Genomic DNA, 25,489 nt, shown 5'->3' with positions numbered 1-25,489 from the left:
AGCACTGTCCCATAGGAGAGAGCAAGAGACAGGTATGTAAGGTAGAGATTACTCTGGGAGGCCATTAGCTTTCCTGAAGAGATGGGTTTTAACCCCTTAAGGACCAAACTTCTGGAATAAAAGGGAATCGTGACATGTCACACATGTCATGTGTCCTTAAGGGGTTAAGGCCCTTCTTAAATGATTGAAGACTAGGGGAGAGTCTGATGGCAGTAGGCAAGCTATTCCATAGGAGAGGAGCCGCCCGCGAGAGGTCCTGCAAGCACGAGTTGGCTGTACGGGTGCGAGCAGCGGTCAGGAGGTAGTCACGGGCAGAGCGGAGGGTACGAGGAGGGGCATACCTATGGATCAGTGAAGAGATATAAGAGGGGCTAGAATTGTTCAGTGCTTTAAATGTATGGGTTAGCACTTTGAATTGACTAATACAATATCTATTCCTCTCCTTCTGCCCAGGTGATCGACTGAATAAAGAATATTTTAAATTTAGGCTCACCCAAACCCTCTCCACATCTTTACTTTTCCCATTGTTTTTCCTTCACTCATTACAAAAACCAAACCAAAAAAACCCAAACTGGTCATGCCCCTCAAACCTCATCTATACATGAGACGCACGAATTATGAAAAATATACTTGGCTTAATAAGAAGGAAAGCAATTACTACCAGCTGCAACACATTACACCTGAAAGTATGTGGCTTCCAACCAGTAAATGCTTCTAAGAGGTATGCTCTCTTTCCAGAAATTGGGATGTTAGGGTAAACATTTAATTTTCTTTTGTTTCTGTGCTCCCCTTAAATAACTTTAACCACTTATTTGATAACTCTTCAGATTCTTCTTCCAAATCAGGGCTGCCCAACAGGTAGATCCACAGATGTTGTAGAACTACAACCCCCATGATGCTTTGCATGCCTTTAGAATGACAAAGCATCATGAGAGTTGTAGTTCAACAACATCTGGGGATCTACCGGTTGGGTAGCCCCATTCTAAATCATTTCCCATTGCTGGAGAGCCGAGAGGACACCCCTTTCCCCCAAGTTAAATCTTCCTAGGAGTAAAAGGTATAGCCTGTAATGACATTACTGACTGAATAGATGGTCAGTTTACATCATTTTAAATATACTAAACACAGAGTTGGTGACATTTTTATTACATTTTCAACTTCTTCTTTAGTGTGGATCGCAATACTTCTTTTATCATCCAATCATGCAGGGGGATATTACATGAAGTACATGCCAGGTTCTTAGTCTTAGAAATTGTCTTGGCTTTAAATTCTTCAACAGAGTATTTTACAACTGAATAAACTAAATTATCACCTTAAAAAGACCTCTGACCGTGTGTTTGTCAGGGTGGGGGTTGATAGTGACGGTGTGACAAGAAAAACCTATACTGACATGCACCCTACAGTCAGGTAGACTAAGCAGCCTTTAAATACCTGCACAGCGGTGCATGAAACACATTACATCATGTAGGTGAATCCATTTGTTTCTTGCCAAGCCAAGGACTGCTCTCAATACAGCTAGCTCAGACTGTTCTGGTTTGTTCCATATGGATCACAGTACTCTGCATACTTTCCAGATAATGCCAGAAGAGGAGGGACCTAATTTTAAATCTTTGTTGTTAGTAGGTTATCGGTCTACGAGGACAGTGTGTAATGCTGCTATACAACATATTAATATGTCATAAAGTGGATAAGTTGAAGAGAAAAAAAACAAACACACTACACAAAGGCTAGCGCTTGACAAAGGCGTATCGAGAAGCCGAAACGCGCGTCGAGCAACCGTTTTTGCAGATGCAATTATTTTTTATTTTAGTTTCCTTTTGGTCTTCTACTACTTTTTCGCTTTTTAACTGGGTTCACTATGCCCTTATGCATTGATATGGTGTAGTACCTTTATGGGATGATAGGGATATGCTTGAGGCTGCCTTGAAGTAGCAGTTAGTTTAGCCTTTCCACTGTGTGAGCTAGACAGTTAGTCCAGGGAAATTTAGGGTACTGTTGTGGCTATATTTGAGGGGCTCGTGACCGGTTTTACCGACCAGTAGTACCCCTATATTTATTTTCCTCAATTCATGTGTATTGTATGCCCCAGAGGGCATTAACTACTATTAGAGGAATTACTTTGTAATTTATTACATCACCCCAGTACCTGTGTAAAAAGGGGTGGGTGGGTGTGTTTTTCACTCTATAGAAATGAGTTTTCTACTCTCTATACATCCCCTCTACACATTTGCCTGTATTAGTGACAGCAGTCTTTTGCTCCCTGTGGTACCATAACTACTGCCAGGCACTATACATTCCTATCGATATATATTTTTTGGCCTAATGCCAATGTTTTGGCTTTATTACTCTACACTTTATACATAAGAGGCCCCCATATTGATCTATTTGTAGATTAACATATGCAATTTAGGAACTTCTATCCCCGATATTTTTATAAGAGTGCTTTATCTCACTTGATTCACACACTATTTAGGTGTACCTTTCTTTTGGTAACTTTTTACCATTTCTTAACAATATTTCTTTCATTTTTCTAATAAAGGTTTCTACCCCCCCCCCCCCCCCTTTTATGTTACGTTGACATTAAGAGGTATATATTTGTGAATGAATATGGACTACACCCACTATGTGTGAGTGTTTTTTCATTCCATTCTTCTTTTTCTGTTTAGATTTACTTTGGGGTTAAGCCCCTTATACCTCTTGTAACCTCCATAGAGACTGTGGAGTTGGCTAGCCCAACACCATATACCCTCTATCTCCTTAACACTACACAAAGGCTCAACCTTGATGCCAGTGAAAGCACATGCTTTTCGTGTAAACTTTATGTAAAACTGTTCACAAATGTACGGATTTTGTTCTCCTGCCTGGAATTATTCAGAACCACAGCAAAAGGCAAGAATTAGGTATAGCCAACAACTGGCATCGGACAAGATCCTGCTTTACAATTACCCTGATTATCCATTTACTTTGGACTGAAAGTAGAACGTTGAATAAACAGTTCACACATCTGCAATGTATATCTTTACCTGGCACTGCATTTCCTCAGAACTAATTTTTAGCCCAGCTGTTGAATTCTCTGTCTCTCCATTGATCATGCCGGGCTCCATAGCCAACAGATCCAAGGTTCTCATGGTATGGGCATAGAAGTCTCTCTTCATTTTTAGACTTCCCTCGAGTACAGTGATCGAATCCTCTGCCTGCTCTTTTAACTGCAGTGAAAAGGAAAGCAATTGTCAATGTGCACTGTCTAATGTCTGGTTGATGTGAATGTGCAAAGGAACCTTTATTAAGATATGGTAGCAGTTTTTTAATCGTTACACAATCTGGTGCAATCTTGCACTCACACCACGATTTTACATCATTATGTATTTGCTATCAGTAACTACTCAAAAATGAGTAGCACCAGCATGAACATCTCTGCAAGCCAACATACTGAAATGCAAACAAAGTGATGTTTGGCACAGCAAAAAGGAGCGAACTCCTCTGGCCAGCACCTTGGTAAAAGATAAAATAGAATTTCAGAGACAATGAAAGCCACCACAGTTCCAAGTGTGCTAGATTATGTAGCGCGGTGAAAAAACATGCATACTATGGTAATACACTGTTTTACATGTAATATAGATTTACATTACACACTTTAATTTTCTTTACTCAGCAAACAAATTTATATAGGATTACCAAGCACAAAGCACGGATTTACTGTATAATATGGAATTAAAGGAATTCCATGAGATGAATAAATCTCAGTTTGTCTGATATGTAGCATTCATTTTTGTCGCATCGCTACATTGCATCTTTGATCTCACTGCCCTGCAAGGTTCTAGATATAAAAGGCTTCAGATAATTTCAAGAGCAAAATAAAAAACTTACCACTTTCAAAATATTTTCTGTAAGCTCCTTCTCTTGTTGGATTTGATTCATACTGGGAAAAAAAATGTAAAGAATTCATATAAAACCAAAAAATAAAAACCCCACAAAAAACAAGCAAACAAAACCAAGCTCAATCTTCACCCATATAGGTCCTTTTAAAAACTATTTAAAAAAGCTTGACAAAATTAAAATAAATGAAATAATTTGTGGTTTCAGCAATGTTGCAACCCAAAGAAATGTATCCAAAAAATGAAATGGATTAAAGAAAATTTAAAATAGGCATGCAGTCTGCAGGTTCATTTGGGTTTTCCATGCTCCTTAATTAGCATCTCCTTAACAAGACTTTAATTACGCAAAGCCTTGGTAAATAAAAGGTTAAAATAAAATGAGTATGTTTATGTGAATTGGTACAAGAACAGAAGGCATATTACTTACATGTTGGGCTGTAGAGGTCCTTGCTTTACAGGTTTTACCAGGAAACTGCTCTGAACAATCGTCCTAATGGCCCTAAATAAATAAATGAATGCCTTCCATGAATCAAGGAGACCAGTGAATTAAATCTGTTTAACTTCTACATTGCCTTAAATAGACACTCTGGAAAAACCAGAACCAAAACCAAAACCAGAACCACAACAACAACTTGCAGTAGACTAGAATGGCCTGGGGCTCCACCATCCAGTTTAATATCAAACGCTTTAGGAACTGTTTGAGATAAGCAGATTATTTTCCCAGCACCAGTATTTTATTCTTTTTGCAACGTTCTCATGTATTATTAAAACATTCTCAAGTATTATTCTACCTGCTGTTGGTTATGACATAATTCTGCCAAGTCAAAGAAAATAATTCACTAGATATTGGGTCTGTTTTAAAGGTCAATTACAGGTATAGTTCACTAAAAATAGCATCCTCTATAATTTACTAAAAGCTACCTCCAAATTATGAAGATATGTTCTGATTTATAATCCATATGAATCTAAACAGTGAATACAAATCTAAACAGTAAACTTCCTTCCCAAATAGATTTGGAAAAAATATACGACTCTGCTACAGTCACAGCATGGTTACTTTTTGCAATTTGATATTCAATTAACTGCTTAACCCATGAAAATAATATTGAATATTAACTTAGCTCGAGCAACAAGTGAAAATACTTAATATGTATTTGAAAGTACCTTGAAAATCATTAAATTTGAGATCTATGAACTTTTATTCAGAAGACAAGATGGGCAAACTGCCCCTTATTGTTGATAAATATTTCTATTTCTACTTTAAGCACCACAACAATTTTGTATTATTGCAAAATTCATGGCGAAAGAGTAAGCTATGTTCCACTCTCCGTTCAGAACTTCTACATTTTCCAATGTGTCAGTCAGAATTGAATTTTCTGGGGTGCCAATATTAATGTTGTCCAAGTTGTGCACACCAAACACACAACTAGCTGCCATCAGTTTATAGAGTAGGTATACTCATTCCCAGGTGATGAGTGGACCTGCTGCTGGAAATTAAACTGTTCTGGTGGACAAAGGTTTATGGGATAAGATCAGACCCAACAGACTTTTAAGATGAGGGAGGGTCTAGCTGAAGTTCATCTAAGGTGTGTTGTTTAAGGATTTTGGAAAAATAAGCAAACAAATACATATCTGCATATACACACACATTTAAAATTAGAATGTAGCATACACTTTGCAAATGTTATAAACATTACCATCGGTTGTAAAGCATAACAGCCATGGCAGTAGTTGGGGGCAAGCTGGAGAGGTCCAAGTCTACGTGCTTTGTTCCTGGAGGCACTTTGCTCACACATAGTAACTCATTCAGCAGCATGTTCAGGACAGGGACGGATAAACTAATGAGACAAAACAAGGGAGAATGACATGGAGTAGTTAATACACAGAATAGTAGCAACAGTCAGAACATTTCTCAATGACCACAAATGGGTTAAGTTTTAACCCCTTAAGGACACATGACATGTCTCAGGAACATGGCTCAAGTGCAAACAAATATCTCCTTGAAATCTGGTCTATTAATAGTGTTTGGAAACAGGCATGGAAAGTCTTATGCAATATATGTAAAACCAAGGGATGTTTACTTAGGTATAAAATGTGTTTGATACAAACACGACTTCAACTAATAAATTAGCAATAAAAGTAACAGAGAAATAATAAGAATTAAAGAATATGGCACAATATACGGTCAACCGATTCACTTGCTCGCTGCACCTACCTCTTTTCCAAAATATCAAGGTCCCATTTCAAAAAGGCTGCAACTTTTAGAGCCAGCAGTTTTAGAGTGCGGTTCCTTTTGTTGTCAGTCGGGGGTTGCACTTGATTCTGCTCATTCACCGTGGGTTTGGAAGCTTGCTCTAAAAACTGGACAATCAACTGGACAGGAGAAGGGTCTGGTGGGATATAAACAAAGGAAGTATGGAAACTATGAAACAGCATAACATGAATATTCCATGGAATATAGCACAATTGGATTAATCTATATATATGCAGTGGTTTACATAAAGGCGATGTATATATATATAATGAAGTTGAAAGTCTTTCAGAAAAACAGCAGTTCCAACTACTTATTTGCAGTAGAAATTGGGAATAATTTTCTTCCATTTCAAATGCATCTTTAACTTAAACACTAGACCTATATAGCAATAATAACATATTTATTCAGGACACAGAATTCCAAGTCTATGCTACTAGACAGGTCTAAAGGTTACTCACCACTGGAAGTCAGGAGGGCCCATTTCTACTTACCAGAGCTGAATTTTTCACCCAGCAATGCTTAGTAAGAGAGTGAAAATTTGGAGCCCTAATTTAACAATATACATTTTGGCTCCCAAGGATTTTGTATACCGATACCTTTACTATGTTAGCGGTATTCTGCTGTCAACCTTTCTCTGTGTCAAAACTCAAACTATTTCCTTCCTTCATTTAAATGGCTCTCCCATCACATAATTTATCTTTTTTCCATGTATGCTTGCTTCAATATTTCCCCATTCATGCGCATTTCCTCTTATTTCAGTTAAACTTCATTCCACCATCAAACGTTGTAAGTGGAAACATTTTTGCATGCTACGGGGCCTTTTTCAAGCCCTAAAAATTACAAAGTTGTGTGTTGTGGTATAATTTTGCCAAGTTTCACAAAAGGAACAGGAATTCTGTCCAAGAAATCTACACTTAAAGGGACACTGTAGGCACCCAGACCACTTCAGCTCATTGAAGTGGTCTGGGTGCAAACTCCCATCACCCTTAACCCTGCAGTGGTAATTATTGCAGTTTTTATAAACCGTAATAGTTACCTCTGAGGGTTTACTCCTCCACTAGTGGCTGTCTACCACTTTAAAAAAAAAAATTGAATAAAAAATATATAGAATAAATTAAATTTAAATTATTAAAAGGCTGCTATATCTAGGTCTTTATTGAGGCCCCGATTCCAGAGTGTACCAGGCTTGTAGATCCAATATGATTCCCTTCATCTGAGGGTTTTTAATCTATCACCTCCCCCGAGGGTCGGTTTGATTGCCTCAATGCCCTTCACTATTAGATATTTTGAGTTAGCTCCATGATTTTCTGCAAAATGGATGGGTACACCATGATTGATACATTTGTTCTTGATTCCTCTTAGGTGTTCCCCTATTCTTGTTTTAAGTTTCCTACATGTGTGTCCCACATATTGTTTGCCGCAAGAGCATTCGAGGAGATATATCACATATGATGTATTGCAATGAATACATTGTTCAATCTCATGTTTTTTTCTTTGTCTAGATCAGGGCTTCCCAAACTTTTATGGCCCGAGACCCACTTTTCAAAATGGTAATTTTTCGAGACCCACTTGCTTTTTTTAAATGCATATTTTAAAAAGTGAACACCATGACAATCCGCTTTAGAGGCATACAATTGGCACACCATAGCAATCCACTTTAGATGTACACCATGGCAATTGCTTTTAGAGGCATAAATCTGGCACACCATAGCAAACAGCTTAAGAGGCATACAATTGGCACACTATAGCAATCCGCTTTAGAGGCATACAATTGGCACACCATGGCAATCAGCTTTAGAGGCATACAATTGGCACACCATGGCAATCAGCTTTACAGGCATACAATTGGAACATTATGGCAGCTTTAGATGCATAAAATAGGCATACCGTGGCAATCAGCTTTAGATGCATAAAATTGGTACATTATGGCAATCAGTTTGAGGCATACAGTTGGGCATACCACGGCAATCAGCTTTAGAGGCTTACAATTGGCACACCATGGCAATCAGCTTTACAGGCATACAATTTGAACATTATGGCAGCTTTAGATGCATAAAATTGGTACATTATGGCAATCCATTTTACATGTATAAACTTGGCACATCATGGCAACTTTAGGTGCATAAAATTGGCACACCAGTGCAATCAGTTTTAGAGGCTTACAAATGGCACACTATGGCATCCAGGTTTAGAGGCATACAATTGGAACATCAGGGCAGCTTTAAATACATAAACTTGGCACACCATGGCAATCAGCTTTAGATGCATAAACTTGGCATATCATGGCAATCACTTTAAGATGCGTAAACTTGGCACACCATGGCAATCAGCTTTAGATGCATAAAATTGGCATATCATGGCAGTTTTAGATGCATAATGTTGATATATCATGGAGTTTTAGAGGCAGAAACTTTGCATATCATGGCAATCAGTTTTAGAGGCATACAACTGCTTACTCACAGACTCAGTCAGAATCAGACGTTGTGTCCTGCTCATCCAGGCCCCTCACATTGATTATCCCAGTGGTGGAACTAATGTAGAGAGAGCCCTGGTGCAAGTATGCTTTCTGGGGCCCCCTCTGGTGCAAGTATGCTTTCTGGGGCCCCCTCTAGTGCAAGTGTGGCCAAAAGGTAGATCTCCATCTGTCGGAGAACTTCAACAATGCTATGCCTGCTGGGAATCTACCATTTGCCCATCGTTGCAGGGTTATATTTGTAAGCAGTGTTTGAGCGTTTAAATGTAAGCTTGTTTGTGTATTAAAGGACCACTATAGTGCCAGGAAAACAAACTCGTTTTCCTGGCACTAAAGTGCCCCGAGGGTGCCCCCACCCTCAGGGTCCCATTCCCGCCAGGCTGAAGAGAGAGAAAGGGGGTTAAAAACTCGCCTTTCTCCAGCGCCGGGCTCCCTCGGCACTGGGGACTCTCCTCCTTTAGCCGTCATCGGCTGAATACGCATGCGCGGCAAGAGCCGAGCGCATATAGCCAGTCCATAGGAAAACATTCTCAATGCTTTCCTATGGACGCTGGCGTCTTCTCACTGTGAAAATCACAGTAAGAAGCGCTGAAGCGCCTCTAGCAGCTGTCAATGAGTCAGCCACTAGAGGCTGGATTAACCCATTTGTAAACATAGCAATTTATCTGAAACTGCTATGTCTACAGCAGGCAGGATTATCCTAGATGGACCTGGCACCCAGACCACTTCATTAAGCTGAAGTGGTCCTTTAAGTATGTGTGTGCATGTATGGGAGTGTTTGTATGTACTGTTGCCATTGGAATGTAGTGGTGTACTTGTTTGTAATGTTTGCGTATGAACGCAGGGGTGTTTGAATGTAGTGCTGGACTTTAAATGCAGGTGTGCTTTTTGTGTGTAGTGTCGGTGTTTGAATGAAGGGGTGTTTGTATATCATTTTAGTGTTTTAATACATGGGTGTGTTTGTATGTAATGTTTGCGTTTGATTGCAGTGCGTGTGTAGTGGATGCAGTGTGTATATAAAATATACATATACACAATGTGTGTTTGGATGTAAGCATGTTTTTTGCATGGAGTATGTGTGCAGTGTATACACATACAGAGACAAACAAATACACACAGAGACACACACATACTGACACAGCGATACACACACAATGACACTTATTTTCCTACACACAGATACACATACACTCATGTAAACAGATACACACTGACACACAAATACACACACACTGACACAAACGGAGACTCAGATACACATACACGCAGAGACAGGTGAGGGTGACCGTGTGGTAGGGAGTGTGTGTGCAGGTAACAGTGTAGGGGGGCAGGGTGAAAAAGGGTTACAGTGGGCGGCGGGCAGGGGGAGAAAGTGTTACAGTGGGCGGGCAGGGGAGAGAAAGGGCTACAGTGTAGGGGGCAGGGGGAGAAAGGGCTACAGTGTAGGGGGCAGGGGGAGAGAGGGCTACTGTGTAGGGGGCAGGGGGAGAGAGGGCTACTGTGTAGGGGGCAGGGGGAGAGAGGGCTACAGTGTAGGGGGCAGGGGGAGAGAGGGCTACAGTGTAGGGGGCAGGGGGAGAGGGGGCTACAGTGTAGGGGGCAGAGGGGGCTACAGTGTAGGGGGCAGAGGGATAGAGGGCTACAGTGTAGGGGCAGAGGGAGAGAGGGCTACAGTGGGGGGGCAGGGGGAGAGAGGGCTACAGTGGGAGGGGGAGAGAGGGCTACAGTGGGGGGGCAGGGGAGAGAAGGCTACAGTGGGGGGGGCAGGAAGAAAATGGGTTACAGTGGGGGAGCAGGGAGAGCAGGCGTTACAGTGTGGGGGGGCAGGGAGAGCAGGGGTTACAGTGGGGAGAGGGGGGCAGGGAGTGAAGGGGTTACAGTGTGGGGAGGGGGCAGGGAGTGAAGGGGTTACAGTGTGGGATGGGGGGCAGGGAGTGAAGGGGTTACAGTGTGGGGAGGGGGGCAGGGAGTGAAGGGGTTACAGTGTGGGGGGGGCAGGGAGTGAAGGGGTTACAGTGTGGGGGGGGCAGGGAGTGAAGGGGTTACAGTGTAGGGAGGGGGGCAGGGAGTGAAGGGGTTACAGTGTGGGGAGGGGGGCAGGGAGTGAAGGGGTTACAGTGTGGGGAGGGGGCAGGGAGTGAAGGGGTTACAGTGTGGGGAGGGGGCAGGGAGTGAAGGGGTTACAGTGTGGGGAGGGGGAAGGGAGTGAAGGGGTTACAGTGTGGGGAGGGGGCAGGGAGTGAAGGGGTTACAGTGTGGGGAGGGGGCAGGGAGTGAAGGGGTTACAGTGTAGGGAGGGGGCAGGGAGTGAAGGGGTTACAGTGTGGGGAGGGGGGCAGGGAGTGAAGGGGTTACAGTGTGGGGAGGGGGCAGGGAGTGAGGGGGTTACAGTGTGGGGAGGGGGGCAGGGAGTGAAGGAGTTACAGTGTAGGGAGGGGGGCAGGGAGTGAAGTGGTTACAGTGTGGGGAGGGGGGCAGGGAGTGAAGGGGTTACAGTGTGGGGAGGGGGGCAGGGAGTGAAGGGGTTACAGTGTGGGGAGGGGGCAGGGAGTGAAGGGGTTACAGTGTGGGGAGGGGGGCAGGGAGTGAAGGGGTTACAGTGTGGGGAGGGGGGCAGGGAGTGAAGGGGTTATAGTGTGGGGAGGGGGCAGGGAGTGAAGGGGTTACAGTGTGGGGAGGGGGCAGGGAGTGAAGGGGTTACAGGTTGGGGAGGTGGGCAGGGAGTGAAGGGGTTACAGGGTGGGGAGGTGGGCAGGGAGTGAAGGGGTTACAGGGTGGGGAGGTGGGCAGGGAGTGAAGGGGTTACAGTTTGGGGGGGGGGTGTAGGGAGAAAAGTATTTACATTAGGGGGCAGGATCTGGGGGCTGTGTCCTACCTTCATTTAATTCCCTGGTGGTCCAGTGTCTCCCTGGTGGTCCAGTGGGGTAACTCTCCGGTCTGAGCTCCGCCGGGTGCAGAGCTGCAGACAGTGTAATAAAAGTCTTGCAAGCTCCCTGAGTGTTGACATGGTAACGCTCTGGGAGCTTGCGAGACTTCTATCACACGGTCTGCAGCTCTGCACCCGGCGGAGCTGCAGACCGGAGCTGCTGGGCAGACTGATTGGAGGGAGCCCGGGGGCATACAGGGCAAGCCGCCGGGCTCCCTCCTGGTGTCAGTCTGCCTGACTGCCCGGCGGCCCTGGATGTGTGGGTCAGCGCGACCCACTGGGAATCGCCCTGCGACCCACCAGTGGGTCGCGTCCCACACTTTGGGAACCGCTGGTCTAGATCATAGGTCGTCAACCTGGTCTCTACCGCCCACTAGTGGGCGTTTCAGGATTCCAGGTGGGCGGTAGGGATTTTCAAATTTTTTGACAGATTGGGTGAGAGGGTGGGCGGGTGCAAGCCGGCGTTACCCCTGCGACCGGGTACAGCCATCACCACTTGCGGCCCATGCTATCAGGGCAACCCGATGGATGTGGATTGTGAGGGGGCCCGGTCAGCGCTGGGCGCTTTAACAGCGCGACCGGGCCCCCTGTGATTACATCATCTCTGCTGGGAGGAAGTGATTCCCCGGTCACTCCTCCCAGCATACAGAGAGCCCGCGCGGGAGGAAGGGGAAGGAGGGAGTCAGAGTGGGAACACTGACTCCCATCCACCTGAGCCACCACTGGACCCCAGGGAAAGTCACCCTCCTGCACCTTAAAGGTAGGAAACAGGAGGGTGACTTAAATATAATATGTGTTTGTTTGTGTATGTGTCTTTGTATGTATGTATTGTGTGTGTCTGTATGTGTGTCTTGTGTGTATGTGTCTTTGTATGTATGTCTTGTGTGTGTCTGTCTGTAGGTATGTGTCTTTGTATGTGTGTCTGTCTGTATATATGTGTGTATGTATGTGTGTGTGTGTGTCTTGTGTTTGTATGTATATGTTTCTTGTGTCTGTCTGTATGTGTGTATGTGTCTTTGTATGTATGTCTTGTGTGTGTGTGTGTGTATGTATGTGTGCGTGTGACTGTATGTATGTATGTATGCCTGTCTGTTATAGTGGGCTATAGTAAGTAATAGTAAGCGGGATACCTAGCTCAGCCTTCCTACTGGGCATTGCTATAAGGCAGGTTAAAAAAAGGGAAAGAAAAAAAAAAGGTGGGGAGGGGAATTGAGGAGGGAGAAGAGGGGAGCTGACGTACAGATGAGAAATCATATTATGCGCAAACAGAGAAGTCGTCTTAATATCACCGAAAGAGGATACCTTCGTTTGTTCCTTACGAAAATCGAACCAGATATCAAATATATAGTCTTGCAGCATCAACCTCAAGGATCTCATTAATCACTAGTAAAGGTAATTTCAATTTACTTTATTGTTCTCTCATTAAACTTTATAAAGCTAAAAACAGTATAAACATGCATTAATTGGAAATAAAAAGATAAATGTACGTACATTTATTTTTTTAAAACACCCTCCTTTCGAAAAAAATATTCTGCACTTGCGTGAAAACTGGTGGGCGGTAAGGAAGTTTTTTTCAACCAAAAAGATGCATTAGTGGGCGGTAGTTAGAAAAAGGTGGACTACCACTGGTCTAGATGGTCTGACGAGAAATGTTTGTTGTTGTCTTTGTTTGGGATCAACCCACATGTGGAGAAAGCTTTCCTGTTACATTTGTATATTCCTTTCAGGGAAAGCATTGATGCAATGGTCATGTTTGCTTTCATACGTGGCATACTTGGGGCTATAAGATTTTTGATGGTTTCATTTTGTTTGAACACCACTCTTGGTTTATTTGTTTGCTCAACACAAGTATCCACCTATGTGGAAGGATCTGGGGAAAACAGGAGATTCATGCTACCGAATGAAATTAACCAGCCGCACAAAACGAAATTTAAACAAAAAGGAAATGGAGCAGGATGTAGAGTCCAGCAGAAAAAATGCCAGATTGGACAAGGAGACTGTTATAAACATCTCTAAATATAAACTTACTACGGAGGAAGAAAAGATTCTTGAATATGGATTGAAATTTTCTCCCTCACAACACCTAATTATTTCACAATATTTGTGATGTACACAAATTTATCCGGGGGCGGGGCCGGGCCGCCGAGCAGAGCGGCAGCCATCCGCTCTGGCTCCGACATTGAACGGCACAGAAGTTTAGAAAAAGCTGAAATAACTCAAAACTGCTATATGAAATCATACCCATTCGGAGCAACGGGAGCCGGGGCAGCATACAAGTAGAGCCAAAAGGTTAACAAGCAGCCGCTCCACACACGGCAGCCGCGAAGCTCGACTGACCGGCACATGCACTCACGAGGAAACGGCGGAGCTCATGAGGTAACGGAGGGAGAGGGAAGGACGCCGGCCCGGCCCCGCTTCCCCCCCCTCGGCCGGTGGGGGTAATCCCGGCCCATGAGTCAGACCTTCAAAGGCTGGGGGCGAAGGCCCGCGCGGCGCGGGGCCCCTCCCCAACGGAGTACCAAGATGGCGCATACACACATGCGGCTGTGAGCCACGCTGGGTCACCTGGACTCCCAGGATGCCGGATCCCATAGAGGGACCACTCGGAGCAGAAACCTGCATGACAAGGAGCCGGTCTGGGCCCCAGGATTTGGTGGTGGTCCAGGGGCAGACGCCCCCAACTCTGCGAGCCCTGCGGCGCCGTGGTGTGCTGACCCCCAGCGGACCGGTGGCTGGAGAGACTCACAACGGCGCCGAGCGTGTGGCCGGAGGAGGGCGAGGCGACAAAGGACTGGAGCTCCAGCAGAGGTCAGCAGGGGTTGGGGAGGTGCAGGGGGCGGGTGGCCCGCGGACTTTTCAGGGGTGGGAGGCCGCCGGCCTGCTCCCGACCCTGAGTGCCCACAACGCCAATAGACTCTCTGATGCACGGCGGGGGCAAGCCCTGGGTGGAACTGAGGGGATCTGCCATGTATGGGACGCTGGGGGACCCAAGCAGTGAGCGACCAGCTCGAAACACGCAAGACCAACCGAGAAGCTACATACCGTGGAATGAGGGATCCCCCCACAGCGGAGCTGATAAACCGCTTCCAGAGAAGGGACTCACCGTTTTTAACACTGACAGACCTGGACTATGCCACCGGGACCTTAACCTGCGGTTATAGCACTATTACAGGTTTTTACCTGCCAGCCTCTGTCTGAGTTAACCCGTGTGAACGTGTGGCAGAGGAGCACGAAGATGAGTTTTTTCACTTGTCACCAAAGACGTAGACAGTCTTGCTGACAAGCTTTGCACTGTGGAAACAGATCTATGTAAAGAGACTCTTCATAGTGCATTATAAAAGGTGCGCTACTATGTTCCAGCGAGCAAGACTGAAAATCAAGTTCTCACCATTCTTTTATTACAGGACTGTAAAGTGTCTTTTTTTTTTTTCCCCTACTATTCACAGTCTGTTTACTTGTTTTAAACTGTTTAGGTTATATTTGTCTATATCTGCCAGCTTGTAGGTCTACTATCCTACAAATGAGTCAGATTAAGTTGACCATTATTTGTACTAACGGTGTAAGAGTATAGCAATTATTTTCTTTATAAATGAGGGACATTTGATGTTGGTGGACGAAGATTATTGGCTAAAGTCTACTGTTAATTGACAGGATGCACATTTTACATGTAGCTACTCGTCATTATTACTGCATCCACAACGGTTCACCTAAGGTTTTTCATAAATGACCAGATCACTCCACACCACGCTCCCACAGCATGCCGCGCACACTAGGAATGAGCTCCAGCATACTATAGGCCCTTATGGCATACATACTAGACACGGCCCCAGGATACGCATCCTGACATACCAAATACACTTCCGCCCTCACGATCTTCTGCCCTACACTTTCAGACGTTATATTTGCTTTAAGGGCGATATGTAGGGTATTGGACAAGTGTGCCTTCTCCACAGGTTAACAGCACTATATATTAGACCTCATGTCCGTTTGTTTAAAAGTAACCATAAAAACGCTGGAGCGCTTAATAGTGTAATGACCTAAATAGTTTCATAGAGCTTAGGCGTAACTAATATCTAAATACTTGCTTACATTAATCCATATGCCTCTGCGCAGGAAACCACAGGTTATACAGACAATACCGCAATATGTATGTCTCATGCTGCTCATAACCACAAAACGCGCGCCTCTGTGTAGGCGACTAACTGCATTAATAGTTACTACTTGACACCCGCGTATATATAGTGAATCAAAAAAATATTTACAACAAACAGCTATCACAAAGCAACTACACAACCAGCTAACACAAAACACTTGTACAAACCAGCACACTCACAGCAATTACACAAACTAATTAACACAACACAACAACACATACCGGCTCACATAAAGCAACCACATGAACCAGCCAACACAAGATGACTACACAAGCATAACCTCGACTCACACCAGATAACATGGACACAAGACGAGAAGCTAGCATAGCAAGGGTTGCAAGGCACACATGACTGAAGATGAACCTACTTGCTGTCAAACCAATGATCTCATTAATGTGCCTCTGCGCAGGCGACAGCCCGCGTACCCGCACATGTATTGGTAATTACGCCTCTGCGCAGGCACTTACCTGCTTAAATATGAATACGTTTGCATCGACATTTATGTTGTGAAACCAATAAACATATTTAAAACACAAATTTATCCGCAAGCTCACGCTTTTTTGGTATTTTAAGAAATGAGGAAATATATGTAGCCCTATGGAGAAGAAAAAATGGCTTTATTATGACAATTTATCTTCTAGAGACTTGGAGGGAATACGAATTTTGGAATCTTTACAACATAATTGAAAGGAAGACAGTCTATCAAATCAAATTATTCACTCTGACTTCAAACTGATATCCTCCTTCTATCCTAGCTTTGAACAAGGAGAGTTCATAAGGGTCTACAGTGACCAGGTGTTGAAAGATATAAAAGATATGTGTGAGAAACATAGGAAACACAAGTCAAATTTCCCATTCAAAGAAAAAACTGTCCTGAAAACTCTACAGAATACCATGAGTATACTAATCAGGGAGGAGGATAAAGGTAGTGCGATAGTGATACAAGATAAATATCAATATATCCAAGAAGCAATGAGATTGCTTGGGGATACCAATACATATATGAAGCTAACTACTGATCCTATACAGAGGTATCAACTGGAACTCCGTCAACTTCTGATGGAAGCAAGGGCGAAAGGAATCCTAAATCAGGATGAATTTAATTTTCTTTATCAAGAGAAACCAATTATGGCAATTTTCTACCATTTGCCTAAAATCCATAAGGATATACAAAATCCGCCTGGACGCCCTATCATATCAGGAATTGCTTCTCTTACCAGCAATCTATTGGCATATGTGGATCCCGATTTACAACATATGGTGACACATCTAGACTCGAATCTCAAAGATACCACTCATCTGTTGCAAATCATCCCAGAAATTAATTGGACTAAAGACTGCATCCTGGTTAGTTTGGATGTAACATCCTTGTACACCAATATTCCTCACCCAATAGGTATAGGTGCGGTCCAGTATTTTCTAAGTTTGTTTAATGAAATGAACCATAACCAACATAGTTTCATCTTGGATTGCATCAGTTTTGTGCTAACCCACAATTACTTTTTATTTGATAAACATTTTTATCTGCAACTCACAGGAACATCGATGGACACAAAGCTTGTCCCATCATAGGCGAACCTCACTACGGGGTGGTGGGAAAGCAGATACATTTGGAACAATAATCCCTTCCGAATGACCGTAATTTTTTATAAACGATTTATTGATGACATTTTGTTGGTATGGCATGGAAATGAGGTAGATTTGGCAAGTTTTGTAATTCATGCGAATTCCAATGACAGTCACCTTAGCTTCACACATGAAACAAGTAGAGAGAACATCACCTTCCTTGATTTAAATATCTTCCAGGTTGAAGAAGTTCATCTTCAGACTAAAAATCATTGGAAACAGGTGGATCGGAATGGATTCCTTGATGCCAGGAGTGCACACCATCCTAAATGGATTAGGAACATACCCAAAAGCCAATACAGGAGGATCAAAAGAAACTGTAGCAGATCACAGGAACTAAACGGATATTTCAGATCCTTACTTGTCGGTTCATACACAAACACTATGACTATAAACATCTCCATTCCACTAGAGATGAAGTAATACAAATGAACTGGGAGAATGTAATATACCCAAAAGTATGGGAAAATAGAAAATATGACAACGACAGTATAGAATCATTACCAACATTTGTGACCACATACAATACAGCTGCCACAAATTAAAAAGATCATTCTAACACACTGGCCGATTATTACTTGTGATAATAGTATGCAAATTGAGCAAATAAACAAACCAAGAGCGGTGTTTAAACGAAATACAACCATCAAAAACCTTGTAGCCCCAAGTATGCCACGTATAAAAGCAAACATGTCCTTTGCAGTCATACTTCCCCTGAAAGGAATATACAGATGTAACAGGAAAGCTTGTTCCACATGTGGGTTGATCCCAAACAAAGACAATAACAAGCATTTCTCGTCAAACCATGTAGACAAAGAAAAAACATATGAGATCGAACAATGTATTAATTGCAATACATCATATGTGATTTCTCCATACTTTCTTGTCCCCTGTGATCTGCTATACCCACTAGTTCCCAGTATTGTTTGGCGCACCGCTGGAACTATTATATTGGCTCTGCAAACACCTTTTGAGCTTTACCGCTATCTAGGTGGGCGGAATATACAACACTTCCCCAACTCCCGGTTATCCTCTTTGTCCAGCTCTGACCTGTATGTTATTAGGCATCACTTGGCATTCTTGTCTGTGTCAGACATTGCTATTTTGTGAGTTGACTACAAGGGTGGGGGAGGGGGATTGTGTGTGATTCAAGTACCCACCGATTTAACCTTTTTTATATTTCTCATAGTTTGTATTTGCATTTTTACTTATATACTTTTATTTATTTTTAATGTAGCATATTTGTATTCTGTTACTTATTTTTGAATAAACTTACTTCACCACAGAAGCCCTCCTTCTCTGTTTTGCGCTTTTTAGGCACATCAACTAAGCAGTGAACACAAGAATTCTATTAGGACATTTCTTCTTTAAAGCTGCAACAGATTTCCTTTTGGGCTATATGTGTTTATGAAGACTTTCTAATTTCTATTTTACTTTATTATATGTATAGTATTTAACGTATTATTATTGGTATTTACTAGTAATACTCCCAGTAGCGCGGTCTTGGAGATGGCAGACTGGTGTCTTATGGTGCCTTGTCTACACATCATTGTGCCAGTCCGTTCTCTACCTGTATGCTTATTACTGCAACATAGTGTAATTTTATTTTTCTGTAGTGAGACAAAGTTGTATGGGGTTTATTCACTAACCAGTGAAGTGAAACCCACATGTCAAACTTCAGGCCAAAAAACCCAGTTGCCCCAGTGTGACTATTTTAGCCTAATAATAATTTAATAATAATTTAGTGCATATTGCACCCCCACCTTCCCACTGCTCTCTGCTTCAAACGACAAAGAGCAATGTGATCACCTGAATCAGATTTCTTCAAATGATTTTCCAATAAGGATTCTTCCAACAAAAATTCAAACCATGAAGTCTGAGGAGGAGTACAAGGACGGCTGGAGGTGGCTGCCTCCCGGTCTGCAGCTTCTGCACTCATCTTCTTTGCCACCACTTTATCACTGATTTGGTTTTTCTTTTTCATTTGAGCGGTTTTATCTAGAAAACATTTCAAGGTACTTGTTAAAACAATGCTTGTTGTAAAGGTAAAATTTACAACTAAAAATGTAAATACCTAAGTTTAATAAATAAAAAATAAACTAAAAGTGCATTTATTTTTCATGCTAAACTGTTAAAACAAACTAAATTTCACTAAATACATCCATTGTTACAGTTGTCATTTTCTGTAAATGCATCTAAAAACAATATATATATATATATATATATATATATATATATATATATATATATATATATATAAAACCAAGAGGACACACACATATATTTGAAAGTCTAGGCCAACTCCTTGGTTTTGCACCCCTCCCTGTCACAGGTACCTAATTCAAGGTATTCATTATAAGAATCCCCACCACAATGCTAATGGTTTAGGCTATCATTCTCTATGAATTGCACCATTGAGGTTGAAATACCCATAATTGCTATAGTTATTACCACACTGAATAATTCGCATAAACAGGAATATTTATTTTTAATAAAACCATGCAATGACATTCCTGTCTGGAGCCTTTTTTCAGAAACACCATGGGTATCCTGGATACAAATCACTTTGTCAAAATCAAGGGCACATCATGAAAAGTGCTTATTTGCAGTATGTGGAATTCATATACTGTAGGAAGTAATTAGACAGTATTAGTTAGTCGAGGATTTATTCCAAAAGGAAATGTATTCATTACAGAGTTTTACACTGCAGCATAAGAATACTGTACACACTGCAGAACTGCACTTTTCTCATGTTAAAGATCAGATATAAACAAACATACACCAAGAAAACATGGTGTATCCAGAAATATGATGTGAAATTTAACTTTTCATCTTTATTTTATTACATGAACCTGGCACTCTATATCCACGCAGACTCTTAGTCTTTGCCTGCAGTTTTGGTGAGGGAAATACAGCAGCACAAAATAAGCCTTGCCATAGCTACAGAATGTCATGGAGCTCAATAAAAACATACAATTAACACACTGCCCCCCCTCCCCCCATATAAGGAAGCTGAGTGGCCCATTCATTGCATGGTACACACACACATTGACCAAGATAGGGATACACTCTATAGGTAGAAACAGGAAACCCAGAAATCAGAGTGAAGTAATAAATAAATATGACAACAGACTGTACCGTCACACTTCACCAAAGGAACCGGGTGGTCGTCTAAATAAAAGCGTTTTCTTTATGGAGTAAGTCGCGCAGGATTTCCGTCACGCCGTCACGTGAGGTAAACAAAGGTCGCGGGGCAGTGACGCGCACGGCAGCACGTGTCCCCCCATTGACAGTCTTGTCCTGGTGACATTGGGGATGGCTGGGCGGGCTGTGCTGCGGGTACAGGCGGTCTTGAGCAGGTGTAATACCCGGGGCAATAGTGGCTCGGCTGCTGGCTACTGTTTGGACCTGGTCAGGTAAGCACACAGCCAGGGTTTGGATACAATCTGTAAGTCAACTAAGTGTCTGATTTCATGTAAAATGTGACTATCACTTTAAGGACTTTTTTTTCCCCAAGGAACACTGTATATAGTGTTAGGGATACACATCTGGACTCTCATGTACGTGATTAAACGTCAATTAATAGGGAAGACATAAATACGTATAAAGTAAACACACTGTCCTGTCACATCTGATTAAAAATTAAAGGGACACTGTAGGCACCCAGACCACTTCTGCCCATTGGAGTGACCTGGGTGCCAACTCCCACTACCCTTAACCCTGCAAGTGTAATTATTGCAGTTTTTAATAAACTGCAATAATTTACCTTGCAGGGTTAACTCCTCCTCTAGAGGCTGTCTACTAGACAGCCACTAGAGGGCACTTCCGTGTCTATAGAACAGGTTTTCTGTGCTAGAGCGTCGCTGGACGTCCTTACACTGTGTGAGGACCTCCAGCGTTGCTCAATTCCCCATGGGAAACCATTGAAAGCATTTTCAATGCTTTCCTATGGAGAGCTCTAATATGCGTGCGCAGCATTGCTGCGCATGCGCATTAGGTCTCCTCAGCCGGCGGGCGGGATCAGTCTCGCCCACCTGCTGATGTAAGGAGGAGGAGGAGGAGCGGCGGCGGCGAGCAGAAACCACCGCCAAGGGACATCGGCTGGGGTCTCAGGTAAGTGACTGAAGGGGTTTTCACCCCTTCAGCAACCGGGGATGGGGGGTGGGAGGGAGAGGAGACCTGCAGTGCTAGGAAACTAATTGTTTTCCTGGCACTGGAATGTCTCTTTAAACCTTTGGCTTTTTTCATGCAGGCTGTGTCAGTCACACTCAGGTGAGATGTGGCTAGGGCTGCATAACCAGAAACAAAAGTGCTTTAATATCATAAGGCCAGAGGTAATTGTCCAAGTAATTTAAGTGCCCCTATGCATATTTATATATTGATTTTTTTTTTTAATATCCAAATGTATATGTAACACAACATTATGTGTGAATACAGTTTAAAAACAAAAAGGGGGGGAGAATGAATTTTTCACCTTTTTGCTCATAATATTTTTTACACCTCCAGTGCAACTAAATAAAAAAAAAAATATATAAAATAGATTCACATGTCACTCCTGTTTGTTAAATGCCTAATAAGTCTAGGATTTAAATACATTTTTGGTAGTTAAAGGGACACTATAGTCACCTGACCAACTTTAGCTTAATGAAGCAGTTTTGGTGTATAGAACATGCCCCTGCAGCCTCACTGCTCAATCCTCTGCCATTTAGTTCAATCCCTTTGTTTATGAACCCTAGTCACACCTCCCTGCATGTGACTTGCACAACCTTCCATAAACACTTCCTGTAAAGAGAGCCCTATTTAGGCTTTCTTTATTGCAAGTTCTGTTAAATTAAGATTTTCTTATCCCCTGCTATGATAATAGCTTGCTAGACCCTGCAAGAGCCTCCTGTATGTGATTAAAGTTCAATTTAGAGATGGAGATACAATTATTTAAGGTAAAGGACATCTGTTTGAAAGTGCAAACAGTTTTTTTTTCATGCAGGCTCTGTCAATCATAGCCAGGGGAGGTGTGGCTAGGGCTGCATAAACAGAAACAAAGTGATTTAACTCCTAAATGACAGTGAATTGAGCAGTGAAATTGCAGGGGAATGATCTATATCTATACACTAAAATGGCTTTATTTAGCTAAAGTAATTTAGGTGACTATAGTGTTCCTTTAACGCTGTATTGACTCTCTTCCCCACAAAGCTATACTTCCCATACCCCTTACATTATGCTTACACTAACATTATACTTACACTACCCTTACTTCTACACTAGTCCAAATCCAACATTAACCCTTACCCTACCACTATCCCCTAACCCAGAGGAAACTCTCAGATATCAGCCGATGGGCTTCCTAGTCAAAACAGTAGGTGTTATGTTGCCACCATCTACTGGCTTATTTCAGTATTACAGGAAAAAAGCATTTACATTTATTTATTTTTTACAAGATTTTCCTGTAATAGTGAATGAAGCATGCTTTTCCAGCCAATTACCCCGTCATCAGTGCTGGGCACATGGCAAAGCCCAACACCGATCACAATCAGCAGGGGGGACATGCATGTAGACCGTCAGGGTTTCCCTTTTGCAGTTTTAAAATCACTGTGGCTAAGCAAGATTACTCAGCTGCCTGTTGTGAATGGATTTAAAGGGCTGTATGCGGTGCTGCATGCAGCTCATCGGCCAAGCTGGAACTTTAAAAATATCCTAACATCAGGAAGGGGTTAACTCCCAAATGGCAGATAATTTATCAGTGAGACGGTAGGGGCATGGTGTATACAGAAAAGCTACTTCATAAAACTAAAGTTCGTTTGGTGCTCAGAGTATCCCTTGAAGCCACAATTTCTTTAGTGCTTGAGGTTAAGGAGCATGAGTTGGAAATTTCGATAATCTGCAGTATTCCTATTGTGCAATTCAGTCACTACATTTCAATCCGACATTTTTGTGTGTGTTACAAATACAGTAAATTATAAATAATTTCAAATTGATTTAATTAATGAATTGTTTACATTTTGTAGGAAACGTGACTATGAAGGATTCCTTTGTACGCTGCTGCTGCCTCCAGGGTCTCAGACTTCTGCTTTTGCATTGCGGGCATTGAATGTGGAATTGTCCCAGGTGTGTATTCTGTTGACCTCAAAAAGTACTGTGTTGAATATAAATTGCAAAACTTCTAAGGTTTTCTGTTCCATTGTCTATGGACACATTGCAGATGCAGGGAATTTTGTTGCTCATGTGTCACCATATATTCAAATCTATGTATGAATATCTTTAAATATTATGGCTGCATTATGTGTTGGGCAGATTTTATATTCATGGCACCCCTTGCTGAGACTCAAAGCCTCCCACACACTTCTTTAAACCAGTCTATTTTATTTTTTGCAAAGTATGTTTATTTTAGAATTCCTTATCTACTATTTTATTAATAGCCTGCTAGATAATCCCACATAGGATTTAAGTTCAGTTATCAGTTTGGAAAAAAATAACCTTTACTGTGATGTAAGATCTATTGAAATGAAACTCTTTTTGTTGATGCAGACTATGCAAGTCACATATAGGAGATGCGTGGCTATGGCTACATGAACAAAAGTGTTTTAACTCTTTCATTAGATAATTCAGTAGCGAGACTGCAGGGACATGACCTATACTGCTTCTTTAAACTAAGGTTGTTTTGGTGCCTGGGTAACTGGCGCCCCTTAACACCGTAAAATAATGTAATGCTGCTATGGTGAATACATAGCCTTGTCATTCACTTGCTTCCTGATATAATGCATGCCTTGTGGTTTGGAATATAATAGCCCCTGGCTTAAAATCTGACTGAACTGTTTCCTTCTGTAGGTGAAAGACTCTGTGTCTCAGAGAAACCTCGGTTTGATGAGGATGCAGTTTTGGAGGGATGCTGTCCAAGAAATATACAGTGGAAACGCCCCTCATCACCCTGTTGCACTAGAACTGTCAAAGGTGAGTTTATTTTAATTGTATGTATTAAGCATTCTATCTGTTCTTTCAAAGTAACTGAAAGCTATTTGTAAAATAAGTTGTTGACTTAAAATCAGCATTCACCAGCACCTGTATGTAGGGTCTAAGGTTATGTACAGTGAGGGGAAAAAAATATTTGATCCCCTGCTGATTTTGAACGTTTGCCCACTAACAAAGAAATGATCAGTCTATAATTTTAATGGTAGGTGTATTTTAACACAGAGACAGAATAACAAAAAAAAAAAAATATCCAGAAAAACGCATGCGAAAAAAGCTATACATTGATTTGCATGTCAATGAGTGAAGTAAGTATTTGATCCCCTATCAATCAGGGCTCCTGGCTCCCAGGTCTCTTTTATTTAGTTAACAAACTGAGATTAGAAGCACTCTCTTAAAGAGAGTGCTCCTAATCTCAGCTCGTTACCTGTATAAAAGACACATGTCCACAGAAGACACATGTCCGCAGAAGCAATTTATCAGATTCCAAACTCTCCACCATGGCCAAGACCAAAGAACTGTCCAAGGATGTCGGGGACAAGGTTGGAATGAGTTACAAGACTATCGACAAGCAGCTTGGTGAGGTCACAACAGTTGGTGCGATTTATTTGCAAATGGAAGAAACACAAAAAAACAGTCAGGTTCCCTCGGTCTGGTGCTCAATTCAAGATCTCACCTTGTGGAGTTTCAATGATCATGAGAATGGTGAGGAATCAGCCCAGAACTACACGGAGGATCTTGTTAATGATCTCAAGGCAGCTGGGACCATAACCACCAAGAAAACAATTGGTAACATACTACACCGGGAAGGACTCAAGAAAGCACATGAACAGGCTCGTCTGAAGTTTGCCAATGAACATCTGACTGATTCAGACTGGGTGAAAGTGTTGTGGTCAGATGAGACCAAAATTGAGCTCTTTGGCATCAACTCAACTCACCGTGTTTGGAGGAGGAGGAATGCTGCCCATGACCCCAAGAACACCATCCCCACCATCAAACATGGAGGTGGAAACTTTATGCTTTGGGGGTGGTTTTCTGCTAAGGGGACAGGACAACGCATCAAAGGGACGATGGACCTATACCGTCAAATCTTGGGTGAGAACCTCAGAACCTTCCTTCAGCCAGGGCATTGAAAATGGGTCATGGATGGGTATTCCAGCATGACAATGACCCAAAACACATAGCCAAGGCAACAAAGTAGTGGCTCAAGAAGAAGCACAT

At 42.4% G+C, this 25,489-nt stretch overlaps 2 protein-coding genes across 2 annotated transcripts in view; one reads left to right on the top strand and one right to left on the bottom strand.

Moving 5' to 3' along the window:
- The window catches only part of INTS8 (integrator complex subunit 8), a 60,925-nt gene extending 40,399 nt beyond the window's left edge, over positions 1-20,526 (bottom strand). Inside the window, exons 1-7 of the mRNA XM_063451226.1 lie at positions 20,447-20,526; positions 19,118-19,306; positions 6,091-6,265; positions 5,573-5,713; positions 4,303-4,374; positions 3,868-3,919; positions 3,024-3,206 (exon numbers count right to left, since the gene is read on the bottom strand). Coding sequence (XP_063307296.1) covers positions 3,024-3,206; positions 3,868-3,919; positions 4,303-4,374; positions 5,573-5,713; positions 6,091-6,265; positions 19,118-19,292 — 798 coding nt within the window. The 5' untranslated portion in view covers positions 19,293-19,306; positions 20,447-20,526. The remainder of the gene's footprint in view (positions 1-3,023; positions 3,207-3,867; positions 3,920-4,302; positions 4,375-5,572; positions 5,714-6,090; positions 6,266-19,117; positions 19,307-20,446) is intronic.
- A 40-nt stretch (positions 20,527-20,566) lies between these two features.
- NDUFAF6 (NADH:ubiquinone oxidoreductase complex assembly factor 6) overlaps positions 20,567-25,489 on the top strand; it is a 41,736-nt gene continuing 36,813 nt past the window's right edge. The window contains exons 1-3 of the mRNA XM_063450316.1: positions 20,567-20,724; positions 23,311-23,410; positions 24,131-24,253. Coding sequence (XP_063306386.1) covers positions 20,624-20,724; positions 23,311-23,410; positions 24,131-24,253 — 324 coding nt within the window. The 5' untranslated portion in view covers positions 20,567-20,623. The remainder of the gene's footprint in view (positions 20,725-23,310; positions 23,411-24,130; positions 24,254-25,489) is intronic.

The sequence above is a fragment of the Pelobates fuscus genome, chromosome 4 (genome assembly GCF_036172605.1).
Source record: "Pelobates fuscus isolate aPelFus1 chromosome 4, aPelFus1.pri, whole genome shotgun sequence".
NCBI lineage: Eukaryota > Metazoa > Chordata > Amphibia > Anura > Pelobatidae > Pelobates > Pelobates fuscus.
Note: the sequence above shows the minus strand (reverse complement) of the source record. Positions and strands in the feature narration are given on the sequence as shown.